Source organism: Python bivittatus, unplaced genomic scaffold (assembly GCF_059951505.1).
Source record: "Python bivittatus isolate LINGU-HERP-01145 unplaced genomic scaffold, Pbiv_v1 ctg000980_np1212, whole genome shotgun sequence".
Lineage (NCBI taxonomy): Eukaryota > Metazoa > Chordata > Lepidosauria > Squamata > Pythonidae > Python > Python bivittatus.
The window spans coordinates 8,159,259-8,185,024 of record NW_028277125.1 but is presented as its reverse complement, the minus strand read 5'-3'; the positions used below and the strand labels follow the sequence as shown (position 1 = coordinate 8,185,024).

General features: G+C 41.7%; 1 protein-coding gene and 1 long non-coding RNA gene across 3 annotated transcripts in view; one reads left to right on the top strand and one right to left on the bottom strand.

Annotated features, from left to right (window-relative positions):
* Positions 1 to 8,453, top strand: part of LOC112543217 (uncharacterized) — a 38,296-nt gene extending 29,843 nt beyond the window's left edge. Inside the window, exons 6-7 of the long non-coding RNA XR_015794387.1 lie at positions 2,694 to 3,438; positions 4,635 to 8,453. This is a non-coding gene — a long non-coding RNA (uncharacterized LOC112543217). The remainder of the gene's footprint in view (positions 1 to 2,693; positions 3,439 to 4,634) is intronic.
* LOC112542793 (T-kininogen 1-like) overlaps positions 1 to 25,766 on the bottom strand; it is a 33,191-nt gene that overhangs the window by 2,680 nt on the left and 4,745 nt on the right. For both annotated transcript variants that reach the window (XM_088132033.1, XM_088132034.1), the window contains exons 2-10: positions 22,128 to 22,340; positions 18,618 to 18,728; positions 12,261 to 12,345; positions 9,359 to 9,531; positions 8,463 to 8,570; positions 2,967 to 3,048; positions 1,815 to 1,984; positions 1,074 to 1,181; positions 182 to 271 (exon numbers count right to left, since the gene is read on the bottom strand). In XM_088132033.1, the coding sequence (XP_087988159.1) occupies positions 182 to 271; positions 1,074 to 1,181; positions 1,815 to 1,984; positions 2,967 to 3,048; positions 8,463 to 8,570; positions 9,359 to 9,531; positions 12,261 to 12,345; positions 18,618 to 18,728; positions 22,128 to 22,313 (1,113 nt within the window). In that variant the 5' untranslated portion in view covers positions 22,314 to 22,340. The remainder of the gene's footprint in view (positions 1 to 181; positions 272 to 1,073; positions 1,182 to 1,814; positions 1,985 to 2,966; positions 3,049 to 8,462; positions 8,571 to 9,358; positions 9,532 to 12,260; positions 12,346 to 18,617; positions 18,729 to 22,127; positions 22,341 to 25,766) is intronic.

The following is a 25,766-nucleotide window of genomic DNA, read 5'->3' as shown; positions in this document are numbered from 1 at the left end:
AATCACCTTGAACTGGTACTAAACTTAACAACATTTTTGAAACATCTTTCCTTAGCTTGGCGACCTCCATATGTATTGGTCTGCAACCTCTATCCCTAGAAATATAGGAACTGTGGTCCAAATACACAGCAGCTGCCCCTGCTGAAGTATGCTAGGCCCCAGTGGAGACAAATATGAATACCTTTGGTTTTTGGTCTGTGCAGGTCACTTGAGGTATCATTAATGACTTCCACGGTTTCACATAAACTGAGCCATGGCAGAACAACAGTTCCTGTCACCCAAACAAAACAGAAGGGGACATGCTCATCTCTTGTCAAACATTGGCATAAAAACAAAATATGATACAGAATAATTAAATTTTGGGTGCTGTTTTGGAAAATTGTTCACTTTTCCAAAAGCTGACACAATTATTTATTTATTTTCTGAACAGTTCTGTGACTTTTGTCTATGATTTATTTCTTTGGGGAAGAGGAATTAATTCAAAAAGTTGAGGCACGGAGTATAAATTAAAGCAATAAAATCCTGACTTATTACTCCTACATCAGTGCGTCTCTGGATGTGTGTGTGTGTGTGTGTAGAAAACCATTCCCAACGAGGGGATGTGCAAATGTGTTAGGATCTTGGGGTTTCCAGCTGACCCAGCAGCAAGTTGGGGAAAACGTGTCCATGGAGCAAACCTCAACTTTACCTAATTATATCCCAATGCTATCTTCTTACTAAGATTTCCTAGTAACAAACTTGGGATTTTAGTAAACGAAAATGAGTCTGGGTAGTTTAAGGTTTGGAATGTTGTGGGAACCCAACCATTGTCCTAGCATGTTGGGTGAACCAGACCATTCTATTAATCATATGGTTTGTTTGGGCACAAACATTTTGTTAACTTGCGTTTAGGGTTTAGAGTTTGAATAGACATACATAGGATTGTCCTATCAGAAAGATTATCTCAAGGCTTTATATGCATCCATGTGGAATTGCAACATTTCCCACCAACATTTTGTTGCAAGAATCTGCTTTAAAATGAACTTTTGTTCTCTTAAGTAAAATGTCCCCTTGATCTAATCCCAGTATCTTACACCGTCTTCCACAGCAGTACAATATTCATTTGGCTTCTCAACGTCAGCCTTGGAACAATTTGTTTTCTGAAGGCTGAAGTAAAATCGATACATTATTCCAGACACAATCTGAAATTCAAGAAGAAAAATGATTAACTTTTAGACTGGATGCTGAGTAGCATGAACTATGAAGAACAAAAACCTTAGCTTGCTGTCAGGTTAGCTTGTGCTGAATTCAGTGGCCCCAGAGACCCATTCCTTCTCCCTGATTCTAATAAAAACAAGCAAGTGAAAGGGTCATGGAAAGATGGTCTACTGCTGCCTTACAGGCATATAAGAAGCTGCCATGTATCAAGTCAAACCACTGATGCATCAAGCCCAGTAATGTTGACCTTTACCAATACAATTCTCCAAGGTTTGAGGCACATCTTTCCCAGTCCTTACTGAAGATGTCAGGCACTTAAGTTGAGATCTTCTGTCCGCAAATATGTGCTTTGCCCGAGTCATCATCCCCCAGGACAGAGTTTCTGCAGCCTGGTAGCCTTTTTCAGTCTAGTGCCCTCCAAGCTTTATCCCTAGATACTCCAGCCCACCTAGCTAGGGGACGTTCAGACATAGAAATCACTGGTCTTCCACTACAGTGTCAACTTTGTACAAGGCCAGTTGAATTGGGAAAGGATTCAAGCTCAAAAAGCGATTGCCTACTTCTAACCAGATTTTCCTATCTAAGTTGCAATACAGTGGTAGAGGCAGTATTCAAACCTGTGTTGTTGCATTTGTTACTTTTACAACTTTGAAATAAAAGTCACTCTTGCTTTTTGCGTTAAATGATTCCACAGCAGCTTCTAGAGGCTTCTCCAATTCTTGTCTGTCTGTTGCAATCGGGATGGTGCAACCAGGACACATGTGAAGAGATGCTACCTTTTCCTCAACTGTAAAAAATATATACAGGTAGTCCTCACTTAAATACTGTTCATTTAGCAACATTCCAAAGTTATGATGGCACTAAAAAAAATTACAACCAGTGCCCAAAGTTATGACCATTGCTTTGCCCCCATGGTCACATAATTGCGATCCAGGCACTTGGCAACCAGCTTGCACTTGTGATGGTTGCAGCATCCCAGGGTCATGTAATCACCATTTGCGACCTTCCCAGCCAGCTTCCAGAAAGCAAAATCAATGGGGAATTGTGTGATTCGCTTAATGACCACATGATTCACTTAATGACCGCTGCAAAAAAGGTTGTAAAATTGGGTGCGGTCACATGATGCCTCCCTTAACGACCGCCCCGCTTAATAAATTTTCTGGTACCTATTGTTATTAAGCGAGGACTACCTGTAGATAAAAATATAGGTTAATATTAGTTTATTCTAAAAACAAAAGAGTCCGAGAATAGCAGCCTGCATCAATGTTATTTTTTGTAATAGAATAATGAACACATTTTGTTCATGTGAAAAATGCATTGGTGCAAATTGTTCTGTAGGAATTTGGAGTTTGATGTTAGTGGTGGTCCCACTGTATGGTTATCTATGGTTGCATGATTTGTGTGTATAAAAGGAATGTTTTATTCCATTCCACTATAAATAATTCTGGAAGCCATATCTAACCTGACTGATACTCTGTGATCATTTTTATTTTCAGATGGCCAATCTTTGCTCCTCCAAATGTTGAACTGCAAGTCCTATCATCCCCTCTACTTTGGACATGTTGGCTGTGCCTAATAGGTTCTCCCCATTCCCTTCATCTTTTGGAAATATGGTCAGAGGAGGAGGATTCTATGAACTGTAGCTCAGCAACTTTATCAGGGCCTTCACATCTACAGGAGAAGACCCTAAAGAACTGAATACACACAATATGAATTTGTCATTGTGATACACCAAGCAATACTGAATCAAGGAAGCAGCAGTTACAAACCTTGCAGTTTGCACTCCTGTTCTGGATGCACCTTTTCATGTCTATTGTCAACGTAGGCATAAACTATACAGGAACCTTGTTGCTGGAAGGGGACAAAAATGATAAGAATAATAAACCATGCTTCTATCAGGGAACTCCTCTGCCTCAGGGCAATTTTTCCAGGGATCCAGATGACATTGCTGTGAGTGTAGCTGACACAAAGTATGAGCTCACACACAGGACACACATTTCCTTATCCCAGATACCATGCATCCACAGGAAAGAGCACTTTGCCACATGCACACAGTGTGAAATTACTGTATCTCAGCCCCTACCTCTGTAGGATACAGAGAAAAGCTTTGGTCCTTTCAAAACTTGACACAGAACTCAGGCAGAAGCTGTGAACTGGTGCTGGGAAGAGCAGATATCTAAAAGCATTCTCCCCAGTTTCTGATTAACGTTTAGAATTTCCAGGAATCTGGGGAAACTCCAGGTAATTCGAAGCAGAGTGAATATCTGTTTACATACAATTATTTTATAGGAGTAGGTAAGTATTTGTAGCCAAGATTCTATGGTAGTTTACTTATTTGTTTTTCTGTGCAGTTCTAATTTTCTCTATTGCACTCTGTAAATTATGAATTTGAGTTTTATGTCCATCTTGCATCAAACCTCGGGTCTCTTCAGCAGTGGAAGCAAGAAGTCAGTGAAAGTCAGCTAGGTGTGGTGGAGTGCAGGGTGGCAAGGGCAGCTGCAGCTGGGGATATGTGCCATGGTGCTGGGCTGGGGTGGCTCGGTCTTTGTGCTGGCTACTGAGCATGGGGCAGCTGGAGTTTTGTGCTGTGCTGCTGGGCTGGGGCAGCTGGGGCTTTGTGCCATGCTGCACTGCTGGGCTGGACGGGGCTTTGTGCTACCCTGCTGGGGCTTTGCACTGCACTGCACTGCTAGACTGGGGCAACTGCAGCTTTGTGCCAGGCTGCAGCAGCCACTTTTGTGCCCTCCTGCACCCAGCAGCAGCCACCCCCGCCCAGGATCTCCTTGCGACTTCCTGTTGGCTTCCTCATTGCCTTTGCTTGTTGGAAGCGGGCAGGAAGTCACAAGAAGGTCATCGCTTAATGACCCATGATTCTCGCTTAACTACGGCAACAGGGACTTCCAGGATTGCTGTTGCTAAGCAATGCGGTCACGTGACATTGCACTTTACAACTGCATTGCTTAATGATGGAAATTCTGGTCCCAATTACTGTTGTTAACTGAGGACTACCTGTATATGCGTTTAATATTTAAAGTTATGCAAGGTTTGTGCTGAATTTATTTCTTTTTCTTTTATCAGACTTTGATTTTGTTCATCTTGTTAACCCTGATAAGGCTGGTATTGCTGACACTGGTCTATCTCAAAGGAAGGGCTGGATACTCCAGCCATATCCCTTTACAATTAGGAGGAGATACTATTGAAACGGTTTTCTTTGTGCATGTGTGTGTACATGTATACACATGCATGGGCACACAGATACCTTTTAATTGCCAGTAAGAGGATGCCAGGTGAGGTACCTTTACAAATGAGATGGTGGTACCAGGACCTTGAAAGTCCCCACTCCCCCCACAAAAAAAATCTGGAAGTAGCAAGGCCAGGGTGTGAAGGCCTGGATGGTTTCTGGGAGAGATTTGTCACTCTAGCTTTCTACCTTACAGGCTCAGCTGGTCTGCTCCAAACGAATTTTTCCATCTGGAACCAGGTTTGCCTACTCCATCCTCTGCCTTCCTAGAAACTCTTGACCTCCAGTCTGAAAGCACCCAAGAGGGAAATATGAATCTTCCTTTGATATGAGCATGACTCCTTTTTTTTTTTTTTTTTGCCTTGCAACTGCCTTCTGAAAGGTTTTTTGACTTCCCAGGCTGTAGCTGTGACCCTAGCCTAGGCTTAGACAAGGACTATATTCCCACTTGGCCTTTATCATTGCAGAAACATGTCCTTTTTTGGGGTCATGTCCACAGGACCTTATTTTCATTTAGTCCCCAGCCCACAAGACCGACTGGTTTAAATCATCCTTAACTTACTGGTATTGAAGTAAGGTAATATTTTTCCCTCCATTCCAATATGGAGAACAGAGTCCATACCAGTACAGTTTTCTGCCAACTCAAGGAGGACCAAATGGCATTATAAATGAGCAGCGGGAAGAGGCCCAAGCTGAGAGCTTGAGAGAAATCCCAAATGCCAAACAAATGCTCCTTTTCTCTTTTGAGCTACACTGTTCTTGATGTTCCCTCACTATACGACCTTAGCTGAACCGGAAAAGAAAGTGGAATGCAAGAAAATTAATGTTTTCCAGAAAATCTTAGGGGCACCCCTGATCCACCACTTTAAAAAAAATAATTATTCAGATTAATGTTTTTAATTAATCATTTTCTTTTAGAGAGAAAAGAAAGAAGAAAACATTTTTTAAAAAATGATGCAGAGATAAAATATCAGTAAGTGGACAAAGAAGTTACTGAAGTTGTACAGTTACTGCTCAGTATATTGTCAATGAACGTATGAAAATATGTTGTTTTTTACAATAATCAAAAGGATTTTAAAGATCTGTTTTAATCTCTAGGCTGACTGCCAAAGTCTCCACTATTTTGTTGTTTAAAAATACAAAAAAAGAAAAGAAGAAAGAAGAAGAAAACTACTAAAAATATTGGAGGTAAAAATTTAGTTTCTAACTTCCCCTTCTTTTATTCTGACTGATATACAATATTTATAAACATTTAAAACTTTCATGTATTTCTGATTTCAGTTCTTTGGACAATTCTTTTTCCTCTTACAAACCATATTCTTAATTTTTACATTTGCCTTACTGCATAATATGTAATATATATGAAAGCCATTCTTCTGTTATAAATATATGCTGTTAATTTTGCCATTACTGAATCAAATTCCATCTTGATTCTTCTACAGTGGTTGATGTGAGGCACTCTGGGCTTAAGGAAACAGTTGGGATTGATGCTGGTGTACTGCCCACCCTGATGCCCAGTGGCATCCCTGCCTGAGCTGCTGGATTGCTTTGCTGGTTGGCAATAGATTGCCCAAGGCTATTGGTGCTTGGGGATTTCAACTTGCCATCTGGTGACATTGAATCTGTGGCGGCTCAGGAGTTTGTGGCTTCCGTAGCAATCATGGATCTGTCCCAAGTCCTCAGTGGCCTGACCCATACTAGAGGCTACCCGTTAGGTCTGGTTTTTGTCTCGGGGCGGTTGAGATGTGATCTGACAGTGGAGGACATTAACATCTGTCTGCTGCCATGGATGGATCACTCCCTGCTTGCCTAACCCCCTCCTTCAGAAGCCTTCTGAAGCATCATGAGAAGGTAGTGTGTAATGTGGAGAGGCGTGGGTGCAGCCTTCCCATGAGCTTTTGGAAGGCTCCGGAAGCCTTTCAAAGCATCATGAGAAGGCAGCGTATGCTTTGGAGAAGGCACGTGCGCAAATTGGAGAGTGGTGAGCACGGCCTTCTCGCAAGCTTTCAGAAGTTTGGCATATAATATTCCTCGATTTCATCAGTATAATTGTAAAGCAGGCATGTGTCATTTTGTTGTGGTAGGGTGAAAAATCTTTGCTAACCTATTGCAAATCTTGTAGAGATCAAGCAGTACAGCTCTATCTACCTTTGGCCTATAGTAAGAACTTTTCTGCACAATCCTACAGTGCATTCTGAAATGTTAACCTATAGATGGTGCTCCTAGGAGATTTAGGATGGCATGGGGAATTAACCAATAAATGAAGAGAAGCCGCCACTGGCCACCTGTGTGAAGAGAGCAGGTTGAAGAGACTACTGTTTGGGACAAGAATGAGCCATATATATTGAGAGAGAAAAACAAGAAATAACTTTGTGCAGATTGGACCTTGATTCCCCATCTAGGTTAAGCTGGCCCTGGCCAGGAATGGGAAAAGAGGAGGCACATGGCCAACTTGTGCTGTTCTTACACAAGGATTTTTTTTTCACAGCGCAATTGCTGGTAAATTCCAAATGAGTCTGGCAGGAATATGTGTGTGCAAGTATATTACATTATTGCTGCCTTCGTGTTTTAATCTTTGTATTTCTTTTAGCAGCTGTGCCAAGGCAGCTCTGTTTGCCAAAAGGAAAAACAGTACTTATTTGACTTTTTTTTCTGGAAGTTCCCCAGAGAAAGCTACAGCAGCCCACTATTTTGGCTTCCATCTCTTCCCTGACACTAGTTCTCTAGTCATATTTTTCCTGTTCAAATCTTTCACAGGCTGCTCTCCATTCAGCTTCAACTCAGAAGAAAGCTATACCAGCATAACATTTGCTGTCCCCTCTGCCGGCCTCTCTCCTACATTTGTTTCTCATCCCTGCCAATCCCCTGACTTCCCTCCAAGGCACTGCATGACAAAGCCTAACAGATTTTACCCACCTTAAGGCTGCTCGTGGATGCTGGAAGTTTAAGAGGGGGAAACACTACTTCACTGTGGGTAAAGATGACTTAAGGCTGTCCAACTCTTTGAAAGCTACAGCTGGTATAGAACACAGTAGCCCAAGCAGTGATGGAGGTGTCCTGATGTATTCAGGTGGTTCCTCTGCTTTGGAAACTACATAGGTTGCCAGTTGCCTTCCAAGTGTGATTCAAGGTCCTTTAAGGACCTATATGGCTCTGGATCTGGTTTTCTTATGGACCGCTTTCCCCTGTATTCATCTGTCTGTCCAGCCAGATCAAAGATGGTCAAGTCCCTCCATGTCCCATCTATACAAGATTGTCACTTGATGGGGTCTCAGAAGCGGGCATTTTCAGTAGTGCCCTCATTATTTGCAACTCCCCTGGCAGAGATTCAGTCAGAACAAGCTTGCCTGATGATGGTTTCCTTCCAGCTCCAAATCTATTTGACTGTCTATTTGCAGTTTTGACAGACTCTTTTTCACTCTATCATGCACTTCAAAAAGTGTGTTTGAGTGCACATGTGCTCACCCAGAGCAGGTTAGAGGAAGCAGTAGTTCGTCTGCAGCCACTTCCTTTTTCTAAGTTATTTGTAACTCATATTTTTCCATTATTTGTATTTCTCTGTTTTCCCAGTTCTTACTGTTTTAAATGGAGAGAGATACAGAAGATACAAACTGCAATGGTTTAGATCTGTAATTGCAGATCTCTGTGTGTGTATTTAGATAGATAGATAGATAGATAGATAGATAGATAGATAGATAGATAGATAGATAGACAGACAGACAGACAGACAGACAGACAGACAGACAGACAGACAGACAGACAGATTAGATAGATAGATAGATAGATAGATAGATAGATAGATAGATAGATAGATAGATAGATAGATAGATAGATAGATAGATAGATAGATGATTTGAGATTTTATCATAGATATTATAAAATGCATTGGTGATTTTAACATTTAAAGAGCTTTCTTGCACACTGTTCAGGGATCTGCCTGCCTGCCTGCCTCTCTCTCTCTCTCTCCACACACACGCACAACCTTTTTTTTCCCTAGGAATAGGATGTAAACAAATTCACTTACACCTCCAGGAAGGGGACTACATGCTGGACTTAGATCCGGAAATTCATTCTTGGAACAATTTGTTTCTTTTATCAAATATTCCAAATGATAATTCCATCCATTAACCACCTACAAGAAAATTTAAGAGAAGTTGCACAGAACAAGTATCTTGTTAGGAGAAAAGAGATTAGGTTAAATAAAACTGCACAGTCACTCTCAGAATTATATAGTGGTACCTCAGGTCATGAACACTTCTGTTCACGAACAATTTGGGTCACGAACAGCACCGTTCGCAAAATTTTGCTTCCGTTCACGAACTCTGCATCGGGTGACGAACAGGATCCGCGGCCATTTTCCCTGCCGTGACACGTGGTCGTGGCTTCCTGTAGGGAGGGGGACTCTCCCTCCAAACAATAACCGCCTCCCCACCCGCCTTCCTGTCCTCCACGCCAGAAGTCGCCTCAAGCAAGGTTAGCGTTCTCTCTCTTCATACTGTACTTTGTTTCATATTTTTGTGGTTTAAAAAAAAAAATACATATGGTTCAGAATGGATTAACCATATTTACATTGAACCTTATGGGAAAATTTGATTCGGGTCGCGACCAATTCGGGACACGACCAGAGTCGTGGAACGAATTAAGTTCGTGACCCGAGGTACCACTGTATTTGTATTTTGTCTGGTTTGCCAACATATTTTTTTTAAAAATATTTTAAAAATCTTTTTTTTTTTAAAAAAAACAGGCCTATCAAAATATGATGGTTTCAGAAATATACACAGGAAGAAAAAGGAGGAAGTCCCCCCCCCATTGGGGAGGGGGGCATTCTCTCATTCAACTTTTTCAGATTTAATTATAAATCTATCCAAATCACCTAATTCTGTAAAGTTCAGATGGGGAATTATTAGAACATATACAAACCTGACGGTAAGCTTTTATCATTTCTCCAACTTTAAATAAGGCAGAGTGTTTACTCTGATTGTTAAATTGCTGTATAGTGTAAGTCACAATAGGAAGCAGTTCCAAACTCTTAGAGTCTATGGGATGCCAGCAACCCAGGCATTTAGCATGGGATTGCACAACGTTCTCCTGGCCTGAAAGCAAGCAAATAATAAATTACCAAAAGGAAAACAAAAGTAAACAAATGAAAAATGGAAGTAACATGGAAATTACTGCAGTGCCCAGTACACAAATAGGTAAGGCTTACAGGTAATTTGGGAGATGACAAGCAATGTGGGGCAATTCATTTTAGAGAAATTACGGTAGGCAAAAAAATTATACCTTCCCCCTTCAAATTTTTAGGATTTATTACATCTAACCTTTGCACATATGGTAGTTTGTACATATGTATAAAAAGAAGAGAGATCTATCGCAGCCTTCCAACGATACATACATTTGGGCTCTTATAGTCTGGCTTGAGAAAATGTCCGCACAGCAGCCTACTCCAACCATACCCTCCTGGTGACCCCTAAGTCTGTTAGGACTATAACTCTCAGAATTCCTAGCCAGCATTCTTCTGGTTGTGAATTCTGGGAGTTGTGGTTGCAACATATAGGGATGGAATGAAGTGGAAGACGACTAGCATTTGGGAATGGAGAGAATAAACTGGAGACCAGATGAGAAGCAGACAGTGGGCCTCACAAAGCTGTTTATAGGCTGGAGAAGGAAACTCCAGAAACCAGACAACTGCATAGGTTGTGCAGAGATTCTTTGCACCTAGGCATGTTCATCTTATTTATGATCTGCTACACTATAAATGTTGCTGAAAAATTTACTTTTTTCTACATACTACATCTGGGCTAAAACCTGGACTTGTTCAAATTCAGGGAAACCATGTATCATGCTGTAGATTTAATAGCTGATTAAATCTCTAATAGAGTTGGAAAGGACGGATGGAGAAGTTGTTCATAGTTTTGTCTTCTTTTCCAAGTGCAAAGAGGAACTTTTTGTAGGCATATGAACCAGAGGTGTGTTTCTTGTTTTGAATTTTAATTTTGAAAACAAGGTATAGCAATATCCTGGCCACTTAATGCTGCTGACAACTAGATGTCACCATTACCTTGTGAACATGTCTGAAACCAAGAAAGGCTTGCTGGTAGATTAAATACCTGCCTTTTTTATTTTAAAAAGCTTAGTTCAGTCGTGCCTCTTAATAATCTGGGATGCATTTGCGCATACATTTGCACAGGGCTTGCTGGAGCAGGACTACTCTTCATTTATGTGTCTGAATTCACCACCATATATTACAAATCCTTGGATCTGATAGATGTTAAACTTTTTGCACTGAGCTTGTGAGAATTGCATTGCCATCTCTTCTCTATTTTTCTATATTACAAATACTATTAAAAGTGAGTGTGAAATAGTGTGAAATTCCTTTGGTGTGTTTGGTGTCACTAGCAGATGTTCCTGTTTAGCTGTTTTTCTCTTTTAACACACAGCTGCCCTGTATGTTTTACTGAAAGGTGGGCTATCATTAAATATCTTAAATAAATTTCACTTTATTTAATTCTTATAGCTCTAGGAGAAATGTCAAATGGAAGCTTGGAAAGTGGGGCAGGGTGCAGTTTCATTAAGCTATGTAATAGATCTTGGATCATCCCTGAAGATGACCATAATCAGCCCAGATTTATATTTGGTTGGGGATTACAGGCTCCTCCACGTAACCTCCTTGACCCACCCCCATACTGGCCACTGAAGATGTGTCCTCATAACAGAGCTTCCTTCTTGCTGCCAACCCTCAGCTGGAAGAGGCTGAAACCGGTCCAAGGTGATCTGGCAAGAAAATGTTATTTTCCGTGGGAAAGCAGAAGACCTCCATGTGGACATTCTAGGTCTCATGGAGGAGGAGCCTTTGGAGGTTCCTCCTGAGCTCCTATTGGTCCACCGCAAAGACCACCTCCTGTCTGGCTGGAGAATTGTAAGTCTTTATGCTCATATGTGCCGTGGCTGCCAAAGCGACTACAGAGCTTTCTTACGCAGCTATTCCTTGCTTTTTCTGTTTGGTCAGCAGAATAGTGACCTTATTGAAGCCCAAATACAATGTTCCACAAAGTTGATCTACCCATCAGAAAGCAGATTTTGTGTGTGTGTGGAAAGTGAGGGGGTTGTGGCTGGAGATCATGCTTCCTTTTGTCTTTCACACGTCTCCTTTTGTTTTCGCCTGTCTCAGTCAAAGTTTTTTGGGAAAAAGTTTATCTCTGATAAACAAGTGTGTGTGTTTGGAAAATAATGTCTAGAGCAACCTGAACTAGCCCATTTTTTTTGTCTCGTTTTGGGGGATTGGTGTGAATTAAGATGTGAGATGGAGGAAGGCATCGAGGTGCAAGGCATTCATGGCACTCTCTAAAACCCTTCATCACTCAGAATTGGGCTGATTTTTCCCATGGGACTTTTAAGGGGCAAAATGAATATCTTATGATTTAAAAGTTAAGGCTTAAGTTCACCATTCAGCCTCAACCTTTCTCTAAAATTCAAAAAGACCAAACATTTTTTTTCTCCACATTCTGTTGATGTCATTCAACAATATGCAACTCCTTATTTGGCTACTGAGCGATTCACTTCTTAAATCTAGTCTGGCCCATGATGTACTGAATTCACACAATGGAAAATGAAGCTTGAGGTGCTCTGGTATCACCTTTTCCTGATTTTTTTCTTACAAGTATTGGTATAGATCTTTCATTTAGCCACTGATTATTTTTTTCTCCATTATCATCACCAACTTTCTGGAACTTGGTGCCTTCCCATTGGGTTGGATTTCTATTCAACTTGAGGAACAGGATAGAAAAATGATGATTTTCAATGCTAACTCTTAAAATTTACTTACCTGGGATAATTTTGCAATTCTGCGAAATGGAGGAAAACTGTTGTGACTCGTTAATATCAATGTCAGCTGTACAGTTTCCAGAGTCCTGCAAGGAGAAGCAAAATGAGACATAAAATTAGCTCTGATGTTTTAAGCGGGGTATCACACTTATCTATCAGGAATTGGGTAAAGTCACTTTCCACTGTTGAGAAACAGAACTCATCACATTCCTTAGCTTTTGATATGAAGTGCATATCTTCATTCTCTAATCTCTTCTCTATATGTATCATTCTGTTACATTCTCTCTGAATCCTACTATGCTCTTATACATCCTTCTATTACTAATTGACCAGAAAAGGGGAAAAGGGGAAGAACAAGATAAGAGAGCTGAAGAATACAGACTAAGCCATCAACTGGCATCATTTAGAGCTGATCAATGGAAACAGGCTCAAGCAAACATCTGTCAAGATTGCATGGCTGGTACTAATAAACAAACCTGCATTTCCTTGAGAAAGGAACTGACACATTTCAATAGGAAGAAAAGGAACGAGGGAACAATAAAGTGTCAAAACCTGTGGGAATCATCACAGATACTGCGATCCTAGTTTAGTATACTTTTGGAAAAGATGAGATTCTCTCACAAAAAGCTATTTGGAATCTCCAAAGTCTTTCACCCATTGGGCCAATGGGGAAGAAGAGCCCTTTCTCCTTCTCTCTCTGTTTCTTCCTGGAGGTATATTGTGTGCATGTGAGTGGATGTGGATGTGAGCTTGCAGAATATGTACTAATAGTTAGAAAACAATCAATGCGTTGTTTGTGGGACCTTAACTGTCTGTGCTCAAACATTGCAGATAAGATTCTATATATTTTGTAATATGCAATGGAATACATGCAGATAAATATTTGGGGAGACAAGTAAAGCATCATGAAACTATTTTCTCAGGTAGATTTCAGTCTTCATTTCTTATATCATTTGGCGGTGCCTAGTGGAATAAACTGAAGTACTGAGGGTACTTCTCTTAAAAGTCTCACTTGGCAGTGTTTTCATCCATACCTTATCCAGCTAGAAGCTCTTGACACAAACATATATCCTAAAAGCCTCTGATTTGTTTATACGAAGGATTAATTTAATATGAAAAGTTAGGTCTCAAAGAAAATTAACAATATAAATGGTTAAAATCTGGTTTAGGATGAATGGATTTTATCCATGTTAGTACTTGGTAAAGCAGAAGATTAATGTTTACTGGAGAAAAGCTTAAATGTAATTCATAAAGTAACAGAGTATCTGAAATATTGATAATATGCTTAGTTTTCTGGAAGTCTGTGCAGGCAAGTCAGCTGTGTATACTGATCTCTAAAAGATGGGATGAGCATAGAAAAAATATATTTTGATCTGCAGCAGCAAATATCTTGATATTAGTGTCCCAGACTAGCCTTCACCTTGCTTGAGTTTTAAGGATTTTGTTCTTATCAATTAGTAATTTAAACTGACCCAACTGGATTCCCTCTTTCTGCTACTGTGTCCTCCAGATGTATTAGATTAAAACTCCAGAATTCTGTTATGGAATTCTGTGGGCTGTAGACCTACAAATCAAGGACTTAACGGTTGGGGAAAGATGCTGCTCTTCCGTAGAGATGTGCTTGCTTCTGTTTGTGGATAAACTCGGATTCACATCAATAAGTTAGCATTCACATGTTTATTGATTTAAACAATAGAGCAGCCCATTTCTCAATCTCTTTTCTTCTACCAGTAATGTCAAACATGATTTTAAAAAGAAGTAAATACAGGCAGGAGTTCCATTTGCGGACAACAAAACTGCATATTAGGAGAACTTGAGTCAAGAGGAATTTGGGGATTTGGTTCCAGAATTGATGGTTATCATGTTTCCTTTTATAAGTTGATTATGTGCCTTCAAGTGGATGTTGACTCTCAGCAACCACTTAGTTCAGTGTTGTCCAAACTTGCCACTTTAAGATGAGTGGACTTCAACTCCCAGAATTCCCCAGCCAGCATGGCTGGCTGGGGAATTCTGAGAGTTGAAGTCCACTCATCTTAAAGTGGCCAAGTTTGGACAACACTGACTTAGATAGTCTTTCACCAGGATGATTTGCAGAAGGCCCTCCTCCCTTTTTCCTGCTCCTCAAGGAACAGGTGACAATTGCACCTGCCTTGTGTGGCAATTGCACCCATTTTTATTTACTTTATTTATTTATACATCACATTTATATAGCCACCCATCTCACAAAGCAACTCTGGGCGGTGTACAACAATTAAAATAAAATAACAAATAAATAAAAACAGGCATTACAAAAGATAAAACGTTATTATCAGAATAAAAACATCATCACAAATTTTAAAAAAGATTTTAAAAAGCTTTTAAAATATACAAACCCCACAGAGAGAGGAGAACATCAATTACAGTGGCGCCATCTAAGAATGTCTCCAGTTCCCAAAGACCCCCAAGCCTGATGACAGAACCAGGTCCTGAGGGACTTCCTAAAAGACAGCAGGGAAGGGGCGAACCTCACTTCAGGGGGGAAAAGGTTCCACAAGGAGGAAGCCATGGCAGAGAAGGGACCCACCAAATGCAAGTCCTTGGCCAATGGAACACAGCATATCTTCCCTACTGGATCTAATGGGACAGGCTGATGTGATCAGGGAGAGGTGGTCCTTCAGATAACCCGGCCCCATGCTATGAAGGGCTTTAAAGGTCAAAATCAGCACCTTGAATTGGACCTGGAAGCAAACCGGCAACCAGTGCAGCTCATGAAGCAGAGGTGTAGTATGTACTCTTCTAGGAGCACACATAACTGCCCACGCTGCCGCATTCTGCACCAGGTGAAGCTTCTGGATATTTTTCAAGGGCAGCCCCATGTACAGCACATTACAGTAGTCTAGTCTGGAGGTGACTAGGGTGTGATGACTGTGAACAGAACCTCCCGATCCAGGAAAGGGTGCAATTGGCACACAACACAGAGTTATGCGAAGGCCCTCCTGGCCACGACTGCCACCTGCTCTTCGAGCAGGAGTCGCAAGTCTAGGAGGACCCCCAAATTGCACACTGGGGCTGTCCGGGGCAGTGCCACCCCATCCAGCATCAAAGATGGTATTGTCCCAGAACTGGCAGAACCCTGAATCCAAAGTCTTGCCAGGGTTCAGTTGAAGCCTCTTGTTCCCCACCCAGACCCTCACAGCCTCCAGACACCGGGATAAGGCGTCCACAGCATCACTTGTTTTGTCAGGGCAGAGATGTATAGTTGGGTGTGATCTGAATATTGATGATACCTCACCCCATGGCAATGGATGAGCTCACCCAGTGGCCTCATGTAGATATTAAATAGGAGGGGGGAGAGTACCGAACCCTGAAGCCCTGCAGATAACAGGGGCCAAGGGTGGGATCTCTCTTCCCCAACCACCACTGACTGGAATCGGCCCTGGAGGAAGGAGGTGAACCATCACAACACAGTACCGCCCACCCCCAATCCTCTGAGCCAATCCAGAAGGATACCATAGTCGATGGTATCAAAAGCTGCTGAGAGGTCAAGTAGGGCGAGGATGGATGCACAACCTCCATCCCCGGCAGGCCTAGCCCATGAACGACAACGAGGCAGTCCAGTCCAATATAGTTCCTTTATTAGCTTGCACCTAATGGACAGAGTCTCACCAGACTAAACTTATGCTAAAGCAACTAGTGGCTATACCCCGTGAGACTCTAGGGAGGGGCCAGTCTCAGCTTCTTCACCTTCTCACGGTCCTGCTGCGGGCTGAGGAAGTGCTTGCTCTGAAACCTCTCCAGGAATGCTCCCCCTCCCTCCTGATAACCTTGATCCTCCATTCCAGTATCCTCCTCGCACATGCCTTCCATTACAATCCCACCCATGCCAGAGATCATCCAGAAGTGCGACCCATGCTGTTTCTGTCCCATATCCAGGTCTGAATCTAGACTGAAAAGGATACAGATAATCCACTTCATCCAAGACCCTCTGAAGCTGTTGTGTAACCACCTTCTCAACCACCTTTCCCAAAAAAGGGAGGTTAGATACTGGACGAAAATTGTCCAGTATGGTGGGATCTAGCGATGGCCTCCTGAGAAGGCACCCATTCCTGGTCCAGGAGACCACGTTCACAGTCACTCATGCCTTGGTCACTTCCTGGTTGGACTATTGCAATCTGCTCTACATGAGGCTACCCTTGAAGGCCACCCAGAAGTTACAGCTGGTCCAGAATGGAGCAGCTGACACAGTGCTGGGCACCCCTCAGTTTGCCCATATTACACTGCTGGTGAGTGAGCTGCATTAGCTCCCAGTTTTTTTCCGGATGCAATTCAAAGTGCTGGTTATCTCCTTAAAAGCCCTACATGGCACAGGACCAAGTTATTTGCAGGACTGCCTCTCCCTGAGGATGTCTGCCCTCTCCACTAGGCTAGATAGGGTGGGCACGCTCCAGATCCTGTCCCTTCAGTGTTGCCATTTAGTGGGACCTAGGAAGCATGCCTTTTCTGTAGCAGTCCTGCCCTATGGAACACCCTTCCCCTGGGATCCAGCAGTTCCCCACCCTTTGAGCCTTCCAGAATGCTTTCCCCCAGGGGCTGGGTTGGGGTAAGGTTGGAGCCCAAGGACTGTTGGTCCAGTGTTTAATTTTCTTGGTTTTCCAGTTTTTTATGGTTTTTATCATTTTCGGTTTTATTATTCTTGTGAGCCTTCCAGAGTTGTGTTTTACAAAACAGGTGGCCATATAAGTATTTTAAATAAATAAAGATAGATTAGAGAGATATAGATAGAGAGATGATAGATAGATGTTACAACAGTATCTTTAGCTATCCTATGCCTTATAAATAAAGATGATGATGATGAAGTTAGATGATAGATAAATAGAGGTAGGTAGGTAGGTAGGTAGGTAGGTAAATAGATAGATAGAAAGATAATAAATAGAGATATTGATAGATGTTACAACAGTATCTTTAGCTATCCTAATCCTTGAGCAGGGTCCAATAGTCAGAAGTACCAAATCCAGTCAGAACTATCTGCTAGGCTTTGATAACAATAAGAATGAAAATAATAAAAATGAATAGTTGAGTACCAGAATAAAAATGTAAAAGATAGGATTAAAACTTAAATAATTATGAATGAAATCAGTATAATTAAACAGCTCAAGCAAATAAAACAGCCTAGACTGACCCCTCAAACGTGGCAACAAAGGTAGACATTTATGGGCTGAAGAAAAGCTACAAAAGGAGCATCTCAGATAATGTCCTCAAAGGAAGGTCTTGGTTCATCTGTGACACTTCTCTTAGATGTTAGGCAGGATCCAGTTTCTTACACACACACTGTAATAGGGGAAAAGGTGCCCTCAGGGTCGAATGAGCCCTCCCTATGAGGTACTTTTGTCATTTCTTTGTCTGGTTGTTGTGAGCCACCCAGAATCATTGAGAGTTGGGCAGCATACAAGTTTAATACAAGATCATTATTATTACTTCGGTTCTGAGGTAACCTTCACCTAGGAGTGACTAGAAAAGTAGGTCCCTTTGCTGCCACCCCACCCCATCCCTTTGTTATAAACCAGTTTCTCCCTTCCCCATCAGCCTCTGAGGAGCCAGGAGAGGATTGAAGGGGAAATGGTTGCCCCACCCCGGGTCTAGCTAAAAACAAAATGGGAAACCAAACAAAAACTTTGAGGGTTAATAGCTCAGCCAAGCTGAGGCGGGTGCTAGAAGGCCGCTGGTCAACTCCAGGACTGAAACAAAAATCAACTTTATGAAAGATGCCAAAAGAAAATCAGTTTCCACACACACAACGTAGAGTTTGAATACAACCCCCCCCCAACGTAATTCTAACTCAATAGCTTTCAACCTCCTCTGAGGTCATCCCTCATCCTGGACTCCAGCCAAGAAAAGACATCTAAACTCTTCCCGCCCAAACCTGACAGAACCCCCTTCTTTCCTTCTATTGGCCCTCAGAAGTCAGGTGACTCCCTCTGGGCACAGAAGGTGGGGTTATTTTTTAAAGGGCCAGCTGCTCCCCACTGCACGTAGACACAACAGTATATGACTGTATAGGCCACTGTTTCTCAAACTTGGCAACTTAAGAGATGTGGACTTCAGCTCCCAGAATTCCCCAGCCAGCATGCTGGCTGGGGAATTCTGGGAGCTGAAGTCCACATGTCTTAAAATTGCCAGGTTTGAGAAACACTGTATAGGCAATCCACCTAACTGCATCCATCCTTGAGGCTGGTGCCAAAATGCAGCTTCTCCGCATGTCTATTTTAATGGCATCTTTTGCCTTGTTGCATATGGTGATCACGGCAGCCTCTCTCCTTTTTCCTGCTGTCCTCCCCAAACTCCTTTCTGCCACTTCAGAGAAGGAAGAATGAATACTTACTCCTTCCAAGATCCCTAAAAGATCACAGTTTTGCCAGGGTTCATCCGCGACAATAGGACACGTGGTTTCTCTTACTTGATAGATGACATGGAATTTTTTCCCAGGGCCTGTCTGGAAAGAATACTTACATGAAGGCTGTTGCATTTTCATTTATTCATTTAATAAATTGATATGGCCGCCCATCTCATATACATGACTCTGGGTGGCGAACAGTTAAAACAACAGAGAAACAAAGTGAAACACAACCAGTGATTAAAAACATAAATAACGTAATTTCCCCCCAAAGCTGCATTCTTATATTGGTGGCCAACCCTCCTGGACGGGCAATGTCCCAGTAGTAAACAAGACTGCCAATGTTCTTCTGTGTATCTATGGCATGTAATGGTCCAAAGAACCGCAGAGAAATAGTTGTGATTGTGATCTGCAGTGGGATCCCAGGAAAAAAACCGTTTGACTTAGGAAGCTGTCAACAGGAGCTATGTCTGCACCCACAAGCTCTCAGAAGCATTTTCCCCCCTTGGAATCCAAGCAACCCCCCTGTTCCCTACAATATTAGAACAGAATATATCTGGAGCATCCCAGATTAGGAAAGCCTTGTTTAGCTTTAATTAAGGAATCCTTAACCGAGCATTCCCCCGTACAAAATGTTCCCAAACAAAAATGCCAGCAAGAAGCAGTTCAGTGCTAGTTCTCTCTGTTTTTTTATACAAATCTTTTATTTTTACAACTCCCATGCAGGTAGAAAGTGCTACAATCTCAACAGAAGTTTACTGCCTTAACTGCTGTTTTGGAGAACTAGGCCAGTGTTTCTCAACCTTGGCAACTTTAAGATGTGTGAACTTCAGTTCCCAGAATTCCCTAGCCAGCATGCTGGTGGGGCAATTCTGGGAGTCGAAGTCCATGCATCTTAAAGTTGCCAAGGTTGAGAAACACTGGATTAGACTTGTCTTAACAGCAAACTAACTTTGGAATTATTCTCCAGCTTCACAGAATCTAGAATGTTATGGGAGTCAAAATCCTGGCAGGTCTCTCTGCTGTGCTGCAAAACAGGTCTTTCAGTTTAAGGGTCTTGTGAAGACAAATCTAGCTGAAACCCAAAGCAAACTTTCAGTAAAAGTGTAACTGATCAAATATTTAACCTCTGTAAACACTGCCTGATTTTTGCCTGGAGGACATGAACGCTGCAGGCGGGAATGCATTACCTATTTGTCATGAAAGACCCACTGTTTTAATCCAGGGATACTCCACCTTTGCCCATTGAGTACGGTCCCAAGAGCTGAACTGCAGAAAGGAGAAGTGGTGGAGCGGGACCAGGACAAAAATGTAATCCAAATTAATTAAATTGAAGTTAAATTAGCTGTATGCAGCTCCTCTGATCAATCCCCATGTTTATGCCTGGATAAATAAACTGCATTAGGGCTTATCATGCTGAGCTAGTTCCTACAACATCCTAAACCACAAATAATTCAGCCCCAATTTTGCTTTGTTTAGCATATTGTGTGAACTCAGCACATAGGGTCACCCAATTTAGTTCCACGAATAACCGTATCAGTGGTATTAATATTGGATTCCCTCACTTACAATTCCCAGTTTATGTCCACCAGCCTCTTACAAGTGAGCCTTGACAGCCTGTTAATAATATGGGGATACAAACAAACAAGTAGTGCAAAAAAAAAAAAAAAAAAAAGAAGCAAAATCTGTATGAAAGAATAAGCCAAGGAGATGAATGTAGATATATCTAGCCAACTGTGGCTAATTTCCTAAAGTGAGCAGAATCAGACTTGGTTAGGACTTGGATGGAAGATCATTAAGGGAGACCAAGGCTGTATTCTAGATTGGAGCATCCCCCCCCCAAAAAAACTGAAAAAGGCACCAGCAACCCACCTCCATATTGATGCGAGATGTCATCCAGACTTGCGCTAGATTTGGAGAGTTTACCTTACTTAAGAATCCAACTGCATCTAGATTTAAACTGACTAAATTTTTCCTGTTCCTCTGCTAACATCTCCATTAGTGCAGAAACCTGGATCAATTTCAACATTATCAAAGAATTTAAATTCATGGAAATCCAAGTCAGACAATGTTAAATGGAAGGCACCAAATGGTTGCATTATATTATGCTTCATATGGCAAAGCAACAGAATTGGGAAGGAACATTCCTCTCCAAGAATCATCATCAACCTCAGATATGCGGACGATACCACCCTAATGGCAGAAAGTGAAGAAGAACTAAAGAGCCTCTTGATGAGGGTGAAAGAGGAGAGTGCAAAAGCTGGCTTGAAACTCAACATTAAAAAAACTAAGATCATGGCATCTGGACCCATCAATTCCTGGCAAATAGAAGGGGTAGAAATGGAAGCAGTAACAGACTTCATTTATTTGGGCTCCAAGATCACCGCAGACGGAGACTGCAGCCATGAAATTAAAAGACGCTTGCTCCTTGGGAGGAAAGCTATGGCAAGCCTAGATAGCATATTAAAAAGCAGAGACGTCACCTTGCCGACAAAGATCCGCATAGTCAAAGCTATGGTTTTTCCAGTAGTAATGTATGGCTGTGAGAGCTGGACCATAAAAAGGCCGAGCGCCGAAGAATTGATGCCTTTGAACTGTGGTGCTGGAGAAGACTCTTGAGAGTCCCCTGGACTGCTAGGAGGTCAAACCAGTCAATCTTAAAGGAAATCAACCCTGATTGCTCATTGGAAGGATCGATAATGAAGCTCAAGCTCAGATATTTTGGTCACCTAATGCGAAGAGAGATCTCTTTGGAGAAGACCCTGATGCTGGGAAAGATTGAAGGCAAAAGGAGAAGAGGACGGCAGAGGATGAGATGGTTAGATAGCATCACTGAAGCAATGAGCATGAAACTGAGCAAACTCAGGGAGGCAGTGAAGGACAGGAAGGCCTGGCGCGATATGGTTCATGGGGTCACGAAGAGTCGGACACGACTTAACGACTAAACAACAACAAATTCCTCTCCAAAAATGTGGGACTGCAGCTCCAATAATTCCCAGCCTGCAGTTCTGGGGGCTGAAATCCAATCCACTTGTAGAGTCCCAGACTTGTGGAGGTTTTTGAGGGACTTGGGGAATCCCCAAATAAAAATACTTGAAAGTAAAGTATTTGGTTGGAATGCAAAGTCACTCACAGCTTGTGGAATTACATTGAACTGAAGTTCAATATCTTTGGATTATCTTGGGAAGGATCACCAAAATGCTCATTGGAATGGAAAGGAGTTCCTTTCAGCAATTTTGTAAGGGTGGGGAAGTGGGTTTGCAAAAGAGAAAAATCCCAAATCAAATGAACTAAATACAGTAAAGATGACTATTTCCCATGCATGTAATAATTTTCTCTTTCTGTTAAATTAAACATTAAATATGGTGGGAACTTTCAGATGACCACAATCCAATGTTGGGGGGGAGGTGCTGATGGTGCACTCTTGTGCAAGTACCCAACTATGACATTCCCATTAATTAGCTTTTTGATGTTCCTCCTGTTGCCAGATTTACTTACTATTCTGTAGGCATGAAGGATGACATTGAGGGCAAATTTATTTCCTTGACTTCTGTCTTCATTAAGTGCTTTTATTGCTCTAGCCACCGCATCAAAGACTTCTGGGTCATCACAATCCACTTCATCTTGGAGAGAACTGGCTTGGCAAAATCCAACGCTGAGGACTAGCAGAATGAAGAATTCCATATCCAGTTGAGAAGCTCTTTCTGAAATCTGGGGAGCGAGCAAAGGGAAGAAAGGGCTTCAAGATAGCTGGTGGGGTATATTTTCCTAGCAGAAACCAGAGAGCTTAAAGTGAACAAAGAGTAGACAAAAATGTTTCATGGCCTCGAGTCATACTCTATCTACAGTGTAAACAACCTTTGGGGTTTATTTAAGCATCTGCTTTTTAAAAAAAACACAGTTATGATACCAAGTTTATTCACCTGCAGTTCACAATGCACCTTGGATCTGAGCAAACAGTTCCAACTGTAGGTCACTTTGTGTAACTTCAAGAACATTTTCCAGATTGATAAGAAGCAAATGTCAACGGGAGAAAGAATGGAGTTTAAGAGTCTTTTCCAAGGTTTGTAACTTTTCCTTCTCTGTTGCCAAGCTTGATGAGATAAGCATGTGCGTGACTGGAGTAAAAATTGCAGTGGAATTGCTGGGCCATCAGAACTACAATGATTTTTCTCCTCTTTTTCATCTTGCTGTTTTAAGATACTCCAAGGAAGGAAAAACAAGTTGTTTTTTAAAAAATAAGGGATGGAGAACCTTCTTTCATGGAAGGTGATATTCCTGCAGAATTCAGCCTCTGGAGCAGAGGTCAAGCAAGTGGCACATGGTCAGAAACAAACATTCTCTTTCCAGATTCTGTGGGAGGTCAGAGAAGGAAGAGGTTGTTTGAATTGCTTGCTTGCAGGAATATTTGCGAGGGGGACGGGTGGTCAGAAAACTAAAAAGGGAGTGGGGCTTTGATTGTGCAGTCATGGCCACCATCTTAATTTTTTTTTTAATCCCCCTGCAGATGTCCCTGAAATTGCTTGCAAGAGAGCTGGAAAGGTAAGCAGAGGCTGCAGGTTGGTTTCAAGAAAGTACATACGTTTGGGTTTAAATCACCATATATTATTATGTTATTTTTCTCCTTTTCTCTTTCTTGCTCAAAGCTACCTAGAAGCATTATGGAAAAGGTAAATAGAAGCGAGTGGAGGGGATGGGATCTACTGTGCTAATTGAAAAATGACGGGACAGAATTTAATTAGAAACTTATTTTTTTTCTTAAATGAAGTTGGCTTTCTTAATTTTTAGGCTAGCCTTTCACCAAAGCTGAGTCTGCCATTGTAACTAAAGAGCACCGTGGCTTCAGATAGAGATGGTCATCATATTCTTGTATGGTCCCATCTCATGCAGATTTAAGGGCAGAAAATGAAATCTTCACTGTACATGGCCTTCCTTCCTCCACTTCAAAATTGTCTTCCATTCATTATCCAGAACTATTTTATGGGAGAAACTCAAAAATACATCCATAACACATCCTTTCAAAGAAGGGATCAAATACATTTTCCAGTCAAAAGCATATAAAATCCTTGCAGCCTTTAACATGTACAGTGCTAGTTCTATATCTTTTGAAGAGATGTATGATTTAGTTAAATTTAACATCCCAGGTTGTAATGGAATTACAATCTTCAGAATCTATTCCATTCTACTATGAATCATTTTCAAGTAGTGTTGGGATTTTAAAAAATTGCAACCCCATATGAAAAAAGGATCCAGCCTGTCTGTTACAGTTCCAGCATTTTTTAGAAAAGGAACTAATCATTTTAGCAATCAAGACTGGAGTAACACACCAGCAGAAGAATATCCTATATCAATTCTCTAAGTGTAATATTCAAAGTTATTTTAGTATTCTTAAAATATTAAATTCTATCGAAATTCCTACTGTTTCATCTCTATAAACATGTTCAAGTTCATTTAATAACACAGTTTTTAATTTGTTTGGATTCTGAATTATTTTTTTGCAGTAATTTATAAATTGTACCTAACAAATGTTCAATATTATGTATTACAGGATTTTCAAATTCAGTCAGATCTCTCAATGTCTCCCTTTTATTCTGTAGTTCTTTGGTGGGGATACTGAAACCAATTGAACGTAGAAGAGTATTATGTAGTAAGCAGCTCAACGATTTTTACCTCTGTCCTATTACGAATAAAATCTTGCAGTCTGACAAGTTTTTCTCTTGCCACTGAGTGAATTTCTTAATATCTTCATCTTGATAAAAAGAAACATTTAATAACGAAACAAGAGGGGAAAAGACTGGACTTAATTTTTTTCCTGTATTTGTCCCAAACATTCAGTAAATTACTTAGTTAGTATTGCATGGTTTCTTATAAATTGTTTATTTATTTGGCTGGTGTGGGTCTTCCGGGCTGTGTGGCCGTGTTCTGGAAGTTTTGTTTCCTAATGTTTCGCCATCACCTGTGACCGGCATCTTCAGAGGGCAGGAGCACAGGCAGGAGCTGTTCTCTCTGTGCCCAGGATGAGGTGACCCTGTTGTGGGTATTTATAGAGTGCTCCTGCCCTCTGAAGATGCCGGTCACAGATGCTGGCGAAACGTTAGGAAACAAAACTTCCAGAACACGGCCACACAGCCCGGAAGACCCACACCAGCCATCGTATTCCGGCTGTGAAAGCCTTCGACAATACATTGTTTATTTATTTATACTTCAAATTTGGTCACCGCCCATCTCACTAGGAAGTGACTGGGTGGTTTACAGTAAGAACAAAAAAATAAATATTAATTAAAATACAATAAAAATAGAATAAAAACCCTATTCGTACATAAATAATAATATCTTCCAAGGTGCTGCTGGTAGAAAGGATATTAACATATAGGAGCATCTTCAGGGTGCTAGCCACCCCCAGAGTTGGTTGCCCCTTTTCTTGCCCCATGCAAGTTGGCAGAGCCAGGTCTTAACTGCTTTCTGGAAGGTCGAGAGAGTAGGGGCCTGCCCCACTTCTGGGGGGAGGGTATTCCATAGGGCAGGAGCCACGGCAGAGAAGGCTCTCCTTTTGGCCCCGCTAGTCGACATTCTTTCATCGACAGGGTCTACAGCATACCTTCTCTGCTTGACTGGGTGGGATGGGTCGATATAATGGGGGTGAAGTGATCCCTCGGGTAACCCAGTCCCATGCCATGTATGGCTTTAAAGGTGATAACCAACACCTTGAATTGGATTTGGAAGCAATGGCACCCAATGCAGCTCCTGCAGCAAAGGTGTAACGTGCCATCTTTGGGGCACCCAATTTGCCCTCACAGCTGCATTCTGAACCAGCTGTAGCTTCTGAATACTCTTCAAGGGTAGACCCATGTAGATCGCTTTACAATAGTCTATATGGAAGATGACTATGGCATGAGTGACTGACTGGATCCAGGAAAGGGCATAACTGATACACAATATGTAGTTGAGCAAAGGCCCTCCTGGCCATGACTGCCACCTGCTCCTTGAGCAGGAATCGTGAGTCCAGGAGGACCCCCAGATTATGCACCGGATCTGTCTGGGGCAGTGCAACCCTGTCCAAAACCAAAGATGGCAAATCCTCAGATACAGAAGTGCCTCTAATCCACAGCTACTTCATCTTAGCAGGGTTCAGCTGAA